The sequence below is a fragment of the Genypterus blacodes genome, unplaced genomic scaffold, assembly GCF_046128005.1.
Source record: "Genypterus blacodes isolate CSIRO-AG114 ecotype Tasmania unplaced genomic scaffold, CSIRO-AGI_Gbla_v1 ptg000076l_1, whole genome shotgun sequence".
NCBI lineage: Eukaryota > Metazoa > Chordata > Actinopteri > Ophidiiformes > Ophidiidae > Genypterus > Genypterus blacodes.
Window position 1 is genome coordinate 1,040,177 of NW_027466885.1, and position 19,544 is coordinate 1,059,720.

At 43.9% G+C, this 19,544-nt stretch overlaps 2 protein-coding genes across 7 annotated transcripts in view; both read right to left on the minus strand.

The window, feature by feature from the left end:
* arhgap12b (Rho GTPase activating protein 12b) overlaps positions 1-7,033 on the minus strand; it is a 37,129-nt gene extending 30,096 nt beyond the window's left edge. For all 6 annotated transcript variants that reach the window (XM_076158151.1, XM_076158150.1, XM_076158149.1 and 3 more), the window contains exons 1-2: positions 6,902-7,033; positions 2,133-2,901 (exon numbers count right to left, since the gene is read on the minus strand). In XM_076158151.1, the coding sequence (XP_076014266.1) occupies positions 2,133-2,810 (678 nt within the window). In that variant the 5' untranslated portion in view covers positions 2,811-2,901; positions 6,902-7,033. The remainder of the gene's footprint in view (positions 1-2,132; positions 2,902-6,901) is intronic.
* A 1,814-nt stretch (positions 7,034-8,847) lies between these two features.
* On the minus strand, positions 8,848-19,544 carry LOC143006861 (kinesin-1 heavy chain-like). The gene is made up of 25 exons (XM_076158193.1): positions 19,419-19,544; positions 18,109-18,196; positions 17,907-17,980; positions 17,712-17,816; positions 17,579-17,627; positions 17,370-17,425; positions 16,967-17,054; positions 16,105-16,229; positions 15,650-15,754; positions 15,335-15,480; positions 14,977-15,125; positions 14,162-14,361; positions 13,636-13,704; positions 13,055-13,261; positions 12,807-12,950; positions 12,427-12,615; positions 12,130-12,247; positions 11,990-12,045; positions 11,760-11,869; positions 11,585-11,686; positions 11,394-11,454; positions 11,166-11,237; positions 10,916-11,017; positions 10,282-10,495; positions 8,848-9,366 (listed from the first exon to the last, which is right to left on the minus strand). Exons 1-25 carry the CDS (start codon positions 19,542-19,544, stop codon positions 9,227-9,229), a joined length of 2,895 nt encoding a protein of 964 aa, XP_076014308.1. The 3' UTR covers positions 8,848-9,226.

Consider the following 19,544-nt stretch of genomic DNA (forward strand, 5'->3'; position numbering starts at 1 on the left):
CTGCACCCAAGCAATGACAGGAAGGAGTGGAAGCATTCCAGTTCAAAGAATCGGGCTTTCTGCAGGGTCATTCATGTGCCTGGCAACGGGCCAAACAGGAAAAACTAACACATGACCACAAAGACAGAGAGAGGGAGAGAGAGAGCGAGAGAGAGAGAGAGAGAGAGGGAGTGAGCTCCACCTGCCCCTGTGTTTGACCCTCTGCTCTGAATCTGCCAAAACACTTTTGGCTGACAAAAACCCATGTAAATGTGAATGTCTGTGAAACCTGTTTATTCCGGCTCATGTGATCTGACAGATTTGAATGCAGGCAGAGAGAAAAGAGCGCCAAAGAGCAATTTTTTTTCTCCCCTCGATAAAGAAATATTTCAATTCCAACCCACACACCAATTAGCTACTGTCTTACAAATAAAGGGGATCTGAAATGAGCTAGTGCGTGAGCGTGCTTCCATTCTCACTTTCTTTCAATTCACACTGCTTTCACACTCGCACAGTGGTCGCCACGGCGGGGCAACTGGGGGTGGGGGGGTGTTACAGACTGATCCATTGCAGATATGACCTACTTTCTATTCAAGTTGGTCTCTCTTTGTTGGACTCCATGGTGGAGGAGGCGGCTGCCGTGCAACAAAGGACACAAGCAGTATTTTGGAGCCTTCAAACAAGCTGACCCTGCCTGGAAACAGCCACCAAAAATGGCTCAGGAAGGACTGCTGCTTGCTCCCCCGCTGTCTTCATCTATTTCGCCCCATTTTCTACTTTGATCCACCTCCACTGCAGACATGGGTGGATAAGCAACAGTCCCAGGATCAGTCCGTCTATTCTCCTAGTTCAGGGTAATAAGTGATTCATTGTGGAGTTTGTCAGCGTGCACTGGAGGGACAGAGGGAGGGACAGAGGGAGGGAGAGCTTTCATTTGCGTCAGACCTTTTGTGGTGGGATGCTAGAATCGTGAACTACACAGGGCTTAGGCAGTCTACACAAAAACACAGCAACAACAAGCAGTGATCAGTCTGAAAGCTTTGGTTTGCAACAATGTTTAAAATAATAAATCCCAACACACAAAGATTAGGGTTGCACATAAAATATTAAAACAAAATCCCAATTTTTTTCACTAGACTGTCATCAGATCTTTTTAATCACTATTGGATTGTTTTCGTTTCATCTCTTCTGACCTGGTTAAAGCAATATTTTCACCATCGACGTTATTTTCACAAGAAAGCAGATTGAACTGCTATAGCTACAGATTGGTAACCCATCACAAATGACCTATGTATTTTATATTACGCAATATTAGGGCTGAACAATCCAAAATCATGATCTGAAACAGTGTTATTGGCCGGTCACAAAGGCTGTGATTTACCATACACACCATGCAGCGTCTCTGAGCCAGGCTTTGAACTGCTGCGTCTTATTAGTTTCCAAATCAATGCTGCTCCTCTTGTCATAGTCACACTTGCAATGCCCCTCATGTTCATGTCACGCTAACCAATCACAAATGGTCCAAGGTGGCTAGTGCAGAGTTATAGCGTCCACAGAACAGGGAACAGCGTCTGATTTAGTCCAGAAGGTTTGGTTGTAGAGTGTGGGGATCAGATGGTAGATCTCAGCTCCACACAGCGTGCATCAATAGCAACAAAGTTCTAGTTTTAAACGATGGAATACTGACACAAATCCTTGGCACTAAAAGTTGTGATGTTTGTGATTTGTGATGCGTTCACCGGTTCAAAGTTGTGTTGAAGTTTAAAACTTGCTCAATAGTCATCTGGTTGGCAGCAGCAGTTAGGATTGGCTGTTTTTCTCTACTTGGCAGGACACAACCTCTCATCGGAGTGCGCACAAACGCAGACATTTAGAGAGGACGTGGGATGGGACTGATAAAGACAGATTACATTACAGGCATTTCTCTATCGTCATGCTCGCTAACATGACGGGGTGACAGCAGTGGGGATGAGTATTAACGGGCTTATAACCTGGAACAAGCGTCAACTGTCACCCACTTTTGCTGTTTTGTACAAAGCACTGACTGAGTTTTTAGAGAGGTCGGAGTAGAATTTGAAATGTGAATGTGACAAATGAGGTCAACAGACTGGCGAAAGAGTGTTCACAAAGGAATAAAATGGTTCCTGTCCTACCTGCATGTGTTCTGTCGAGCTACTGCTCAAGTCGTCCCCTGAGTCCGAGTCACTACGAAGCTTGTTTGGTCCGTCTCCTGGCAAGTCGCTTGGTTGGGCGCTCTTGTCATTGTCTGGACTTTTGTTATGGTCTTCTACCACTTTTGGGGGCGGCGACTCTGGCCTTGTCCGTGGCAGTGTGGAATTGTTGGTGAGGTGATGATTGTTATTGTTATGGAGGAGCACCAGCTCGGCGACAACCTTACAGTGAAGGGGACTCCCTAAATTCTGGTTAGCGTCCTTCAGCAAAACCGGCGGTGTGACATGGTCCGACGACGGCGATGGGGTGGAGGAAGGTGACGGACGTCCAAAGCTGGACATTTCCGGGTGCGGCCTGTTGAGGTTCTCATCGGATACCCGGCAGATATCCAGCACAGTGGGCTTAGCCCTCAAGGACGGCTTCTGGGGGGGCATTAGAGCCCGACGCACCTCCCTGACATACTGGGCAGGTACATAAAAAGCCTTGGTGCCCTCCTCCTTCCTCACCTGCCACCAATCCTCATTCGTTTTCTTCACAAGCATGTAGTTCTCTCCCTGGCGGATGGTCACCATCTTGTCTTTGGCCTTGTACTCATAGTCATACTCCACCTCAATGTAGACCTGGCCGGGGGCGATGGGTAGCCCCTCTCTGTCAGCCATGGCTGCCAAAACAAGTGTTCGAACTCCGACCTCAGCTGCTCAGCAACCCCAACCTGGAGGGATCTTCATTTCTGATTGGTTAACTGCCCACCTGCAGGAAATGAGACACATTGTGAGTTGGTTTAGACAGCTGTGACACGCTATACTTTCAAGGAACATGAACTTTAGTGACCTCAGACGCATACAAAACCACACAAACACACTCCTATTCTGTGGTACAAGCATGTAGGCTTTTCAAATGGCATCGTATTACTCACCTAACCATCACTACCACACACACAACATGACATGATTTACTTCCTGACAGACTCCACTGATAAGTTGAGAGAGAAACGCCACAGGCCACCTCCCCACTCAAAAACCACAACATCAAGAACCACAACAGACAGCCAACACAGATTGCTGTGGTAACCAATTCAATCAGATGCAATATCCAGCTTGGTTACCTGAACCACCCCTTGCTCACCAAAGGTGATGACAACATGACCCCACTCTGATCCTTCATGCTATCCAGTGACACCAACAAAGACCGTGGATTCCCTGTCACTTAAAATGCTGGAGTGACTCTATCCAAAAATAGTGTTAACTTCCTTTCAGCCCTGCAGTGCATGTTGGTATTGTGACACATTAAGACAAAGTGATAAACCTTTAAAAAGGAAGCGCTTTGGATAGAAGTTATGTTCATGATAAATGCAGTGAGTAACATCAGTGTATGAGTCAGAAGACAGCTGGGCTCTCACGATTCCTACTGGATTTATATTCCAACTCGGAGATGGACAGTCATTGATCTGTATGATCTATGTATGTCTGAACCTAAAAATAATGATTCCGCCCAGGTCTGGGACTCTTCCTCTAAAGAGGAGCTGCCACACTTGACTTGCACGTATCAAATTCTACCTCTTCCTCCCTAAAATAGCAGCCGGCATGAATTGAAGTACGGGTGGTAAGAGCAGGCGCTTTTAGTTGATGCGTGAAACCATGAGGCTGCATCTATAGGAGGCCCTGTCCTAATGTAAAGCTATACAGTATGAGCACATACTCTTCACCTCACAGGCAGACTGACAGCAATGCACCAAGAATACATTTATGGTCGTGAGAGCCATCTGGGCCAGAGAGAGAGAGAGACAAAGTCCAGGAGAGTAGTAGCAGTTTATTCATAAAGCTAAATAGTTGTATCTGCTCACAAACGACCAAGTGCAAACACTGTGTTGGGTAACTTGCCTCTAGCGTGTGTGTCTGACAGTAGCCTGGAGCAGACTACTGTCTACGTCATGAGGTCAACACACACATTTTTATGAATGGTTGTCAGTTTTAGACCACAGCAAACTGCATAATGAGGAGGATAATAGCAACAACTTCCTCTCTCACACACAGACACACACAGTTTTTCAGCTATACAACTTTACGACAGGGAACCATCATAAGAGATGCCTCTGGATATTCATTTTAAATGGAAACAACCATAAAACACAGCAAAACAAGCAGGAAGTAATAAAAAGAGTCACAAATATAAAGCTATATCCATGTGTAAGGGGTTTGTCAGTTGCATGCCACTACTACAGGTCTAGACTCTTATCAACAACACAACAATAGAAGAATAGAGCCCCAGTTTTGTGCACATAGCCTGCTGGGCGTTGTGACTATGACCTTAGGTTAGGCCAAAGACCCCCACAGACCAACAACATCCTGCTCTCAACATGTGCTCCTTGGACAATAAGGAGAACGGGCTATCGTGACACAAGCACCTTTCTGACACTTGGCTAACTGATGACATCATAGGCATTGCCACTCATTTGGGTGGGCTAAAACGTTTTTATCATGTTAACAACAGGACTGAGACCACTAGAAGCCTGGTTAGACATTTATAATAATCATAAGCTTATCAACAAACTGGTATTCATAGCGTATACAGTACCGCAAGTGAGTTACATCTGTTTTTGAGTCAGCTGCACTCTCACAGAAAGCAAGCGTGATGAAAACACACTCTCTATGCGGCCTTGGGCCAGTTGATTTGGTCAGGACCTGAGTGTGATTGTGGTGTTTAAAGATGCCCAAACAAAACGATTAAGGTGAGTAATCGCTCCAGGTTTTGGAATAATGGCTCCAAACAAACCAGGTCTGAATACAGCGGTGTGAAAAGTACACACTATTAATGACAGAATTGATTCACATTCTTATTTTGATCAACAAGTGAAATGAATGTTCTTCTGCCATTCTCTGTTTTGCAGTGGACTGAATTGCAATAACATGTTTTCTATACAGCAGTGGCAATGTGGCTTCAGATCCAGCATGACATCACACAGCTTGGCAGGGGTCCAAAACTGAGTCAAGCCTCTGTAACAAAAACTACTGTTAACCATAAATTAACAATGAATGCTCGAATACAATAAGCCAAGACTTACAACTCCCCTGAGGATCTCTTTTTCGTATTTTTCCTACATCTGTCTACTGTTTCTTGTTTTGTAATTGGGCCCCAAGACCAAGAGAGTGTCTGTCACTACATGGAGAATTCAGAATAGAGTGAATTCTTTGAGGAGAGTGATTTGTAGCTTTGTGGAGAATCTAAGAAGCTGTGTTGAAACAGGCTGACATGGCAGCAACCAAACTACTACCTGGACTACTCCTTAGAACCCAGACTATGTTGTTCTTCTGTACTAAAGTGAAGTCCCTCAGTCTGAATAGTGACTTTTGGAGGAACCTTTTCAGAAATTGAGAAGCTTCCAGACCAAAAGTCCTTTCCTTCCTTTAGCTACAGTGCAAGAGAAGCTACTTTGAATGATACAGGGACTGCTGAAACTCTGTGATTTCTAAAATACACACACTGTAGTTTGCTAAATGTATACAAACAGAAGCAGTATTAGAAAGTATTCCCAGAAATAAGCTGATACGACAAAACGTGCCTTGCTGGGCAACATAAGTTAAACTTCAGTATTGTGGGTAGGAGAATGTGGTATTTCTTTGTTGGCGACATTAGTCAATGGCATGACACCCCAAGACAAGGAGGGGTCATCAAATGTAAGTGTATTTGTTTGTTAAGCAGCTGTCTATGTCACTTGTTCCGACATAAATTCTACTTCTTCACAATGGACCTTCACTGTTTTCAACCATGATTGTAAAGAGAATTTGATGTCATTCCCTTAGTTGACAGCTATGAAGTCCATGTTTGATGGCTTCTGCAGTATACCTACACCGGTATGTGACACAACCCCAAGTCCTTCAAGTACACTGCAGTGAATGGAGGCATTATGGATCATCTTCAAACATAACACTCAAAAACAATCCTCACTGTGGGGTCTAGCTGGCATCAAGGGAGCTTGACCTGTGCCTTTGTCTGCATACATCTGCAGACCAGCAGCAGAGCACTGAGAGACGGACTGCCTTTGTCCCTGGGCTTCATTCAAAACAGATGTGGCCGAGCAGCATCGACTCCAACGTGTGCTGCTGCTGCTGCATTACGATCCATCTCTGCAGGTTATATGCTGCAGATGTGCATATAAGGAGACCCGCTCTTTCCATTCTTCTAAACCGTACACAGTAAAGGCTCTACCCACAGACAGGCTGCTGCTTCCATAGATCGCGGGGGCTGAGCGGCCAGAGCATGCCTGGGGTGGTGGGTGGAGGTGGGGAGCATAGGTGGGGGCAGGGACCCTCGGCTACCACCCCTTAGCAGACCGCACGAAAACAACACAAAAGAGTTTAATCCGGTTTTGACAAAGAGCTGGGAGACGTCGAGGAATCCCCGGGAGCGACGCGAGGGCAGAGACGTGCCTGCGGGGGAAAACAGCCTCCTAAACACGGGGACACACTGACGCGCACAGCACAGGGAAAATAAGACCAACACGTTATTTCCACATAGACTAACGCGTGGGAAAATATTTCAATCCCGAATGTTTTGGTGGTAATTGTGGACATTTCTGTCTCATATTCCTGAGGGCTTCACGCGTGGACAAAAAGCACTGCAGGTTCACTCGGATACAACAAGCCTCCGATCTGCAACAGCGTGCATAGCAACAAAGTAACTCCGAAACAAACCAATACCCTCCTGGTGACCAGACAGGAGAAAAGCCGTACGTACGATGATCTATACTGACCTTTAACGCCTCTAAAAGGTGCCTGGTAGTGTTCCGGCTCGTTCGGTGAGGTGCTGCACTGAAGACCAGCCTCGGCTACCGATTAGAGTGTCTGCTGCAGTCTGCATCAAAGCTCCAGACCCACTGTGTGTTCAATCCCCCGCCTCGTCTGCGTATCGTCAAGAGTAGAAATGATAACAGGCGTAATTTCCGATCATACCTTTCAGTGTAAGAGGCGCAGGCACGCGCACATGTATATGCAGTATATGCTAGATATGCTAAATATGATAGATAGATTTAGTTTTACGTTGGATATTTCTAAGGCTCATTGAAATTTTCGGCTGTTTTGAACATATTTTCACCATATATAGGTCTTATGGATATTTGCGCTGCTATTTTTCTGCGTATCTTCTTATCGAAAGGTGTTTTTTTGTGAAGGCAAAAATGACCAGCATCCGCTACTAGCCAGTATGTTTCTCTTGAACCTGACAGCTTTGGTCTGTCGCTCAACCCACCCGTCTGTAAATTCTGGCTTCAAGAAATATTGAAAACGTCCAATTAGTTTTGTTAAATTTCCCATCATGTTAATTCCATTTAAAGTACCTGCAAGAGTAAACTACTTTTTCAGTCACATATTTTATCCTAATTCTAAATTCTCATTTTTTGTGTTTGATTTTTGGCTCAATTTTTTAAAAAGATATTCTTCAGACAATAAACTGGACCAGATGCGGGAGGGAAAACATGTTAGGATGTTTTTACTCTATTCCCAATAGGGGGTCTAGCCATGCAGACCGGGTCATGAATGATTTAGTGCTCAGACGATAGAGGAGCCTGTGCTCCACTGAGTAAGATGCAGGCCGTGATGTAGATCATAAGCGACGGACGGGGCTCAGGCGGTATTGTAGTTCAGTAAAAATGTGAACTTGTACATATTCTTTTGATTAAGTCATTGTGTGTGTTTGTTTGCATATTTTCAGTTGGTGTAAAAAGGGGGAAGAGAGAGGATGTAGTGTCTGTGTGAGTCTTGTTTGGAGAAAATCAAGGACTCAACTGTGAACATGAAAAATGGTCTTATAGACTTCTGTGAAAATACGAATATCTTAAAATAATATAAATTTGTATAAGGTTACATTTTGAATAGAACAAAATAGAAAATACAGGTCAGGAAACCTTGGAGCCTTCCCTCTTTACACACATACAAACAGAATCTTAGCAGCTCCTTATCAACATGTTGTTTGTTATGCCCTCCAATCACCTTCAATGAAAGCTTTCCCCCTGCAGAAGGCTGTGCAGAGCTGCCACGAGCCAACGCAACCTGAGGAAGGAAGACGCCAACTCAGTGTCCAACTCCTTCATTCATCCTTTGTGATTGTCTTCCAGAACTGAGTCAGCTGAAAAGTAGACTTTACCTTCTCCAGGAAACCGTCTATATTACATGTTGTTGATGCCTCTTACTGTGTGTTCTATTTGAACATTTGTGAGGCATCTAGCTTGATTTTGCTGAAGACCTGAACACTAAACAGTTCCGTTATCGCCTGCTATCGCTTTTTTTTTGTTCAATTTGTAGGATATATTATAACTGTGCTAAAAACACAAGAAGTGGAGCTAAAGAGCACGTGTAAATGAGCAGTGACGTGTCCATGAGTTAAAAGCACAGCAGGTATTTGAAAAGCAATGGGTTCACTTGGGTTCACCAAAGGGTTTAAGCTATCGTGTGAACTCAAGTCACATGACTAAGACTTGACCTCAAGTCATACTTTTGCTGATCTGAGATGAGACTGATAATAGGAGAGAAGAGTGAAGACACAGACAAAAAGACTTGCAAACCTAACTTGGAGACCACTGAAACAGACAGTTTGTGTAGGTGTGTGTGTGTGTGTGTTTCATTCCACATCATGTAAAAGTATTTGTAGACACAATGAAAACGGATGTTAACATTAAGTTCAAAGATGTTTCTTTATTTTCACATGGCATTGGCTCCAGCAACCCTGTGACCCACTGGTGGATAAGCGGGGATAGATAATGGATGGATGGATACTGGGAGCATGAGGGGGCAGAGCAGCTGGGTATATAAAGGGTGCGCACTCGTCTCCTAAGGCAACATGGGTGCACACAGAAGTGTCAAAGTTGTGATCTATGCGAAAATATCTAACACAAAACAAAACACAAAAATATGTGAAATCCTGGAGGGCCGGGTCATTAATGTACAAAGCGAGGCAGTCATGGTAACAGGGTGACTAAAGAAATAAACAAGAAGTCACACAAAACCACCAAACAACAATTTCCTCCTTGTACAATCAGAGCTGAGAATTGAGGTGTAGCTCCTCAGCTACATGACACAGACTGTCATGAGTACAAAGTCTTCTCTGGCTTGTTGCTGCCTCCCCTGATGGCAGCAGGCTGGTTATTCTGGCTCAGGTTGGCCTTGTTGTTGCTGGGGTGCATGGCGGAGGTGGCAGGCTGCTGGCCTGGTCTGATGGGCTTGGCTGGGTCAAACACAGAGAGAAGGTTGACACGTCAGTCAGCTCTTTGAATACACAATAACATTTTCAGTCTTTTTCTGAAGCTTTGTACCTTTATTGCAGCACTGTATTGAAAAGAGGTTCACTAACAAGTGCTTCATTCACAGCAATTGTGGGTGACATCTGCTGGTGAAGTTAATGTGCTGTGTATGTGAAGTGTTTGTTGTGATTTGGCGCTATTGAATTGAATTAGAAGTGTCCCTACTTGCACAAAACAGATATCCACATTTAACAGACACCAACATTTAGGCTAATTTAATATTACTGCTTGCCATCCATCACTGTCATATGGCTAACTATGGCTCTACTCAGTTTATTAGTTTTAATGAGCACTTGACACATTTAGTGTGGAGTTTGTCTCAGTGCTAGCTAAACTAGTTAGCAAGCTTTCGCTATTTGGCCAGCTAATATCACTATGGACCTGTTGTTGTCCATGCAGCCTGTTAAGGTGAGAGAGGGTGGAAGTTGTTTCATATCCCTGTGTGACCTTTGACCCACATGTTTCGATTGGTGTTTTGTTGAGCACAGTGGAGTCTGTAGACTGTAACTGTGGGTTACAGTCTCAAGCATCTGCTCTGCTAGTGCCACATGGTTGACTGCTGTTGGTAGTTGAATCATTGCACACTTTGTAACGCACACAATTACATATATTTATCTTTGGGCATGTGGAGGAGAACAGGTCATTTCAAGTCAAAATGAAGTCATGAGTGATTGGTGTCAAAGTCAAAGTCAATCTCTGCTCTGATTTTGTTGAGTCCAAGTTGCTCGAGTCCAAGTCATGTGGCTCCAGCTCACACATCTATCCTCTGTTTCTTATTAAGACCACCCTCACAAAGGGTTACTAATGCATAAACATGTGCTATATGCGTGGGCACTGACCTATCTGAGCTGAAGATCCCCTCCTGCCCATGTTCTTGGCTTTAACAGCCATGATGCGGTCCACCTCCTCCTGGTAGCGCTTATGGTCGCGAGCTGCATTCTCTCTGGCCTCCTTCAGGGCAGCCTCCAGGGGTTTGACCCGCTCTGCTGTGGCCCGCAGGCGCTTCTCTAATTTAGGAATCTCACAGCGAAGGTCAGCGTTGTCCCGCACCAGCTGAAGGGAAACAGAAAGTAGAGACTATGGGGGAGAAAAAAAGAATGTAGCTCCTAAACGTCTCATATGTAGGAAAGTATGCATGTGCATTCTAAATTCACTCAATCATTCACTCGTTCATTCTCCAAAGCCGTTTATCCTCTTGGTGGATAGATCTCCAGCCTATCGCAAGGTGACACACACAGAGACAACTCAGTCACGCTCCCACTCACATAAGGGCATTTTCTGTGTCACCTAAACTGCATCTCTTCAGAGGTGGGAGAAAACCAGAGCGCCCGGAGGAAACCCATGTTAACAGGAGGAGAACATGCGAACTCCACACAAAAAGGACCCTCTTGCTGTGAAGCGAGAGTGCAAGCCACTGGGCCCGCATTTTAAATGATTTTATACAGATGATTATTGATTTGCACATGTCTTTACCTGTTTGTGAACTTGGGTAAGTTGCTCAAGGTTGTTTTCCAGGAAGCGGATCTTCTGTTTCTGGGCAGTACTTTGTGTGTTGTCTGAGTCCATCTCAGCCTTCTGCTTGGTCACAACATGTATACAAATCAAACATCATCGCACAAATACTGTACGGACAGAGTTTCCAATGGCAATATACCATTAGCAGACAACAGTAGATAATGTCCACACTGTATATATGTGAAGGGTACACCACAGTACATTTTACCTTTTTGACTCTTGTACTCAAGTCTTGCACAAAAAGTCTCCTCAGGTTGTGCAGCGTCTGTAGCTCCCTGGTCTGTATGAATACAACGAGATCCAGAGAAATTCAAGAGAAACCTTTACAGCACACACACACACACACACACACACACACACACACACACACACACACCTAATACAGATTTAAGATTGAACCTATTACAGATGAAAATGCTACAATCCAGTAACTGACCACAGTCTCTTCCAGTCCCTTCAGGTCCTGTTTGGCCTGCTCTCGTCTGTCCTGCATCACCCTGCAGAGTGCAAAACGTGAAATGGGAAAACGTGTGTGGTTTCCAAGAGCATTTTCCTATTGATTCCCATAAGCGTATATGTTGACTGTGGTATCAGCTGTAGCTAATGTTAGGTTGCAGTGAAACATACGTGAGCTCTTGCAGCTTGCGGCTCTTCTCCTGGTCTGCGGTCTTGAGCTTCTCGTGCTCCACTCTCAACCTCTCTTGCTCCAGGCTGATCTTCTGGTTCAGGCTAAACAGATATTGGTCCAACTTAATACTGGGCCATTGGTCACATCTAAAGAAACAAGTGTTTGGGATCTTACTCCTGCACTTCTGTGATGACTTTTTCCTTGTTGTCTAGTTCATCTCTCAGGCTGCCGAGCTGCCTCTGATGGGTCTCTCTGTGAGACTGGATCTGCTTCTCCACAGCTTCCTGAAGAAACACAAGCATTCAAGGTACCACAATGTCAAGTTAGTACCCAGGACTGACTAGAATTGGTTTTGTGGTATGTATTGGAATTGAAGAGATGTAATAGAGAGAGCTTTATGATACCTTGACTTCATTGGCAGACTGAACTTCATTGTCCTTCTCCATGGCATTAACCTTCCCTGGAAGGAGACAAACTTTACTTGTGTGAATGCTTTTCTTGTTACAAGGACCTGTAGTCAAAGCTGAAAATTAGTTTTGTTCACCTTGTGCCCTGATTCTGACCATCTCCTCATTCAGCGAGTCAATATTTTCTTCCAACTGTCTTTTCTTCTGTTCTACATTTTGGAGATATTCTGTCAAGGACTTGATCTTAGCCCCATGCTGTATGCCAACAAGGAAAAGAAAGACAGGAAAGGGAAATAGAGTTATACATTTAAGAACAAACTTCAACCCGACAGAGAAACAACAGATGATAAAGCTGCCTAGTGACAAATACCAATATGAGCTGGCATTTTAATTTACCTCCACATTTGTCACTACTGTCCGCAAAGAGACGTTACCTGGGAGATGGTCAGCTGGCAGCCAGCCAGCTCCTTCTCATTCTCCTCCATCTTCTGGTTGCTCTCTGTGTGTGCACTCTCCAGCTGTTTGCTGCGCTTCACCATGCACTTCACCTCTGACTTCATCTTGCTGATGTAAAGGCGAGCCACTGTGAACTCTTCATCAATGAGGCCGCTGCTTTCTTGTTGCTGACAAGTAAGACATTTTTTTTAAGTTAGGCTATATATAATATTTGACCTTTATTTTATATTTTAAAGGTATTTTATATCTGACTTAAATGTTGAAAGCATACAAAGGAAACGGAAAAAAAAGGAAACAAAATTTCAACCTCACCATTCAGCTCGTACCCTCACAATATGGCACAGAAGAGTGTTCTAACCTTAATGTCATTGCTGCCAACAGCGATGCCTATCTCAGCCAGGTCTTTGAGCAGCGATGACATCATCTCAGTGACACGCTTCTTCTGATGGTTTGTCATCTCCTTCAGCTTCTGGAGTTCAGAGTCAATGGAAGCCAAGGAACTCTGTTGGGAGCACAGCACAGAGTGCATAACTCACAGTTACCATGGACACCTGTTTCATGACTTTCCAGGGAATTCACACCTACTGGAAGAATAAAGCATCTTACTGATTTCTGATTAAGCTCCTCACTGAGGGCCTCAAACTCTTTCGCTTTGTCCTCAACTTCTTGGCTTTTCTGGTCATAGTTCATAGCCAGCTCCTCCAAGGCCTGCAGCACCTCCTTTACCTCATCCTTTGAGGCTTCATTCTCTCCCAGCAGCCGGCTTAGCTCCGTCTGCAGGTTGTCGTGGTCGCAGCGTGAAGAGGCTAAGAGCTAAGACCAAGGAGAGAAAGTGGTGGTCAGTTAAACCATATCACAACTAGTTTGAGGCAACAAAGCAGTTTGCACCATCGCTTATGTAACTCCATGGAAGTGAAAGGTTTCAGCTCTTTGTAACTGTGTCTACTGATGACACAACTCCCATTCATGAATATTACAAGAAGTCTATCTTTAAGTCCTTACCACATTTACTTCTTAGTTATAATTCTGCTTTTTAAAGGACTGAATGTCCTTGTTTCAGCAGAAATGCCCTCAAGGTACCAAAGCCCTTCAGGTCCTCTCAGGATAATCTGAACTGTTCCACCCTCCATGTATGGCAAAGAGGCATTTTATGTGATTCTTCTAAATGGCTGAGAATGGGTGCTCACCTCCTCCTGGTCCAACATCTGCTGCTTCAGTTCCTCCACCAACTGAGACTGCTGGTTGATCTCATCATCCTGGAGGAGAAGAGTTTGATAGGGGAGAGGCAGAGATCAGAGAGTCATAGAGAAGAAAGAACAGAGCACCGAGCACAGAGGTACTATTGAATCACAACTATGTCCATGTCCAACCATGACATCTGCTGGACACGAGACACACTGCAAGTAACTCAGACATACTTTGTTTTTGGTTTTTCTCTTCTCTTCTTCTCTTTACCACAGCTACACAATAATAATTACAACCCTCTTTCTTTCTCTCTTTCTCTCTCTCCTTTTCCCCCTCTTCTGTATAGAAAATTATCTCCAAAATGTCCTATAACTGTTTGCGCACTGTCATGTCAAACGTTTGTTTCAATAAAAAGAAATACAACAGAACATACAGGAAGTCACATGGCTCTGCTCCTACCATACTTGTTCTGCATGCCATCTAAAAGGCTGCAAAGACCGGTATTGTGTAACAGTGAATCCTTTTTACCTTGTCATCCAACTGTTTGTAGAGCTTTGCCAGTTCTGCCTCATACTTCGCTCTCTCAGCATCTTTGAGTTTAGCCCCTGGCAGTGCACCCAGGGCAGGTGAAGGGGCCATCTTGCCGTTGTTGAGTGCACTGTCCAGGGCCTGGACCTCTGCTTTGGCCTTTTCTTTGTCAAACTGTTCGTTCGTTGGCACGCTCTCTCCTGTAGGGGGCGGCAGAGACAAAGGGACTGGAAGTGAATCTTGTGAATTTGATCTCAGCAGGAAGGACAGTCCAAACGCTTTCAACTCTACCTTGTTGTTGTCTACTCTAACTTTTTCAGTAATTTGGTTTGTATCCCTGGTTCAGTTCACTGCAGTTGAGAACACAGTCCATGATTTGGACTAATTTGATGCCTGGACCAATCAAATTAAATACTCTATGGATTATGAGTATTGGAGGGAGGGAACTATACAGCAGTCTAGCAAACCATGAAGAGTGGGAATGAGGGAGACATTAAGTGCCCTCTGGAAATATGAGCTCATGACTGCATGAAGGAACAACTGGAACGAATGCACAGAAACACACACACACACACACACACATTTGAAATGTTCCGTCAAAGAATTAGCATGAAAGGATTTCAGTGAACCGGTGAAAAATGACACATTCAGGTTAAAAAGCTGGAGAAATTAATGAATAATAAATAATAGAACAAGAGGACGATAGTGCAAAATGCTAGACCCGCTTGCCAAATTCTTCCTTTCTATTTTCGTTGATGGTTAGTCGATCTCTTCTGTAAATGAGGACAGAGTGAGTGTCAGATGTTGAACCTCACCCTTCCTCCAGCGGGTCAGTTCGTTCTCCAGCCAGGTGACGGAGGTCTTCAGGGTCTTGTTCTTCTCTTTCTCTTTCTCCCACTTGGTCTTCCACTGCTCTGCTGTGAGCTCCACATTCAGAGTCACTGTGTTCTTGATGGTCTTTGCCCTATCCAGAAAAAAAATTGACCAACAGATAAATCAAACGAGTATTAAGAACTTTTTAATGTTATACTAAGAACAAATGTTATACTAAATAAGGTTATGGAGGGATGCCAGGCTGAGGCACAGAATGTAACCACTACCAACAATTTTTTTCATTATTGTTATGGGATTCTGTCATGTCTTTGATTGTGTGCATGCCGTGTGTGTGTGTACCTCTGTCCAAATAGGAGTGTGGACCTGGTCTCAGAGTCATTGTAAGAGGAAGGTGAGCAGCAGATGACCATGGTGGTCCGACAGTTCCCGCCCAGCGAGTCCTGTAGGATCCTGGTCATCTTGCTGTCTCTGTACGGGACGTAGGTCTGATGGAGGAAAAGACCATTAGAATCAACAGGGCCAATAATTATGATGTGACACTTCATTAACAGGCATTAATGCTCAATATAATACCTGCCCATATGGATACTAGTGTTCTTCTAGTGAGACAATGTACAGACATCAATCTGTACTTTGTCTTGTCTTGTATCTCACCGAGCCTTCTGCCAGAGCTGAAATGACATTTCCCAGTGACGACAGGGACTTGTTGATCATTTTGGCTTCGTCTAGCACAGTGCCCTCAGCTCCAGTTTTGCCCACCTTTCAACATAACAACAAGCACCAAAGCACACAAGTTACTTACTTAGCCTGCAGCAGAAGCAGCGAATAATGAATAAATGCCAACATCAATCAATCAATCAACCAATCAAAGATTTAAAAGTTATTTTAATGTCTTCTTCCCACCCCTACTGTAACCTCAATCTATATTTATTTCAATAGCACTGCTTCAATATAAGAGGAAACTTGTGAATGCAGATTGGATGAACATGTTCAACCAAGGAAAGAAGAACTGTACTGAGAGCTTTGTTTCATTGAGAAACTAAAAAACGACAAGAAACGAAAGGAAGGGAGACAGAGGGATGGAGAGAGAGTGAAGGGGGGTTGCACACCTTTTCACTCCCGGCCAGATCGACAAGGTAGAGCTTGCCGGTGAGCTTCTGTTCAGTCTGACTGTTTTCCTGCTTGATGTTGATGAGGAAGATGCTGTGACTTCTCGAGCTGTGTTCGTTCATGTCTAGGGTGAGGTCAAGCACACGCGCAGACACACACACACACACACACACAGAAACAAACACATACATAGACAAGCACTTGGTGCTCTGCATCTTTGTCTGACACCACAGCTAAAACCAGTACGAGTCCATTGTGACACGCTTACTGCCTTAAACCCTATTGGCACTGTAAATGGTTAAGGAATTCATATTGACTTGATTGCTCTGTGATAGAGCTCCTGGATTCAGTGAGCAAGCCCCAGTGGAACCAGTAGTCTTTTGGAGGCTCAGTCCATAGGTGAGCTCGGTAACCATAGGGTCGCCGGTTCGAGTCCCAACAAAGTGAACTGGCAGCTGGAGAATTGCCAGCTGCCTACAGGTCCCTGTAACGCTGTATAAATGCATGTGTGTGTTGTGTTATATATGCAAGATGCATTTCAAATCTGTGTGATTGTATGGGACTGCATGGAATTAACAAATAAAAGTATCTTATCTATCTTATCTTATGTTAACCCTAGTCTGCCACAAACTAGAGTGCCAACAAAAACAATGACATTGCCAATTTTCGCTAAATTTTCAGGAATAATAAACAATCTCAGTCAATTTTGCAGCCTATGTAACAGCAAGTATGGAGAATAAAGTGTGTTTTCACTTCATCTTTCAGACGCAGAGAATGTTCTGCTTTGCTGTAAGCAAGTCTGGAGCAGTCAGGAGACTCACTGAGGTTTTGCCCTTAATAGGGATCAGTGTATGAACTCACTTGTGACAGCCACATGTCTGTTGTTTTTCCCTTCATCGATGGTGTCCATGACCTCCTCAGGACTGCACACGAAACGCTCAGAACACCCCTGAGGACACACACACGCACACACACCACAAAGAAGCAGTGTTGGAACAGCTCGGCTTTAGCCTGGCTTTACAGAGGGACATTTATTTCTAATGATAAGAAACCAAGCTATGAAAGGCGTGATATGTTTTCATCTTTTTCCTCTTTAACTATAGAAAGAAATTCCAATATGAAATCATGACACAGAACAGGAGCACATTCCACAATTTTACAAACAGATTGTGTGATTTGCTCAGCCTATATTCTCTGATGGCATTTGGAAATGTTTCATCACAAACATGTGACTGTGTGAGGCTTAATTCCCCCTCTGCCTTACCTTCACATAGGGCACCCTGTTTTTGTCTTCATGTACAGAGAGGTTGACCTTTGATACTTTGGAGAAAAAGAGAAAACGCAGATAACATCCACACACAAGATCTATAGGAAGGTTTTCAGAATCATTCATTCTCTTTAAACCAACAACAGAGACATTTGTATTCATAATAGGAAAACGAAAACAATGCCACAACAAAAACCAACACGTACCATCTAATAGGTCCTTGATTTTGTCCAAATAGATTTCATAATATGAAACCTGCAAAGCAGAAGCCCTCGAATTAGACCCACATTACCACCATAGTTACTGACAGTTAATTGCGTCTGAAACATACAAACATACTTTGATATGAAACTCCAGGTTCTCATCCATGGAATAGATATAGTTGAAGATGTCATGAACGATTCTCGGAATGATTCCCATCATGTCTGGGTCGTGGAGTTTCCCCTTTACGAAAGTGATTCAAAAAAAGATTTTACAATAGTTTTTCATTCACCATTTAGTTTGTACAGTGCAAATTATAACTTTGTCCTTCACCTCCATTGTGTGTGTTTTACCAGATGATGTCTGCCCATACGCAAATATTGTCCCATTATAGCCGTCGAGAACATCTGGATCCAGAAGAAGGCAGATTAGACATGGTTCACCAGAGGCCAGTATGAGTTCCACAGGCCACAAGGTTGAGTTCGAAATATTATGTGTCCTGTTTGTAGGAGCATGTCTGTAATCCACAGTTTACCTCTGACAATCTTCTGTGCAACAGCATTGTAGAACTCCACCTGTGTGGTGTTGGACTGGAACACACGGTCAAAGTGGTAGGGTTTACCCTGCGACAGGGGGGAGATGTTGCAACAAACACCAACATGAATTTAAAGAGTTTGAGTTTAAAGGGGCATTGTAACAAAGAGGACGTTCCTCCCAATCACCCACTTTCAGTTTTGTCTCCCAGTAGAAATGGAACACTATCCAGGATGTCACCCAGGGACTCCAATAAGTCAGAGCCTTCCCCCCAGCGACTTGAAGACGCACATAGGTAACTCGCACTTAGAGCACCCCAGCACAGCAGCACTGTCCGTATTCCCACACCTGCTCGGAGCCTCTAACCATGGGAAACTCAGGAAAAGAGTCCATCCCTTCTCCAAGAGTTTGGTTCCAGAACCATTGCTATGCGTAGAGGGCCCAACTATATGTAGTTGGTGCCAATGCAATGCTGCACCAGCTACTTTTCCTTCCCCACAAAGCTTTTTACAGTTTTGTACAGTATTAGAAATTTCAAATATCTTTGTCCCAATAATATCCTGGTATCCTTTAAACAGCATTTAACATTTCTTAGAGACTCTGCATTCAGGAACAACTACAACACGATACACCAATCATCAATTTCCTACTGTGTTAAGTTGATTAAAAACAGCACATGAAGTCTCACGCCTAATTGAACAAAGCCACAGCTACATTCCCCCATTTGAATTGAAGCTGTTATCAGTGGATGCTTGTATTTCAGTCAGAGAACAAACTCATTGATACTTTTGAGCTTTACAGATTGACATGGGGCCAATATTTTGTGGCATTACAAACAATGTGTGATCATCTTATGAATCTACGACCAAGTATTAATAAATAATCTGTTTAGATGGGTTGCATTACCAAACAGAGCTGAACTGATCAGGAAGCACCAGTCCCGGGTTTAGAAATAAACTCAATAAACTAGCAGCCCAACTCTGCAGCCACACATCAATATGTACACAGTAGAGACTAAATACAACTATTTCCTTTCTTCCTTTCTTTCAATCTGGTGACTCTGATTTGATTCTACCAACTTTCAGACTCAGTTTAGAATGATTTTTCTGTGCGTAAAAGCACAAAACGTATCCATACGCGCGTCGTTACGCACGACTTTATTAGCCCCGGCGACAAAATCAATGCAATCTTTTTTGTTTAAATGATGTAGTTAAGGTTTGAGATGGACTACTCTCGTCTGACCTATTCCAGGAGAAGATCAAGGGTCTGAAAATGGCGCAACCGTCTGTCAAATCTCTGCAAAAAACTCACCGCCATATGCACACAGTCGTCTCCTTGAAACTTGGGGATGTACTTGTCTCCCCGTGCCACTTCCGAGCTGTTCAGCGGCCTGAAACGGCAGGTCACTTTGATGCAGCACTGAGCAGGGTCCGCCAT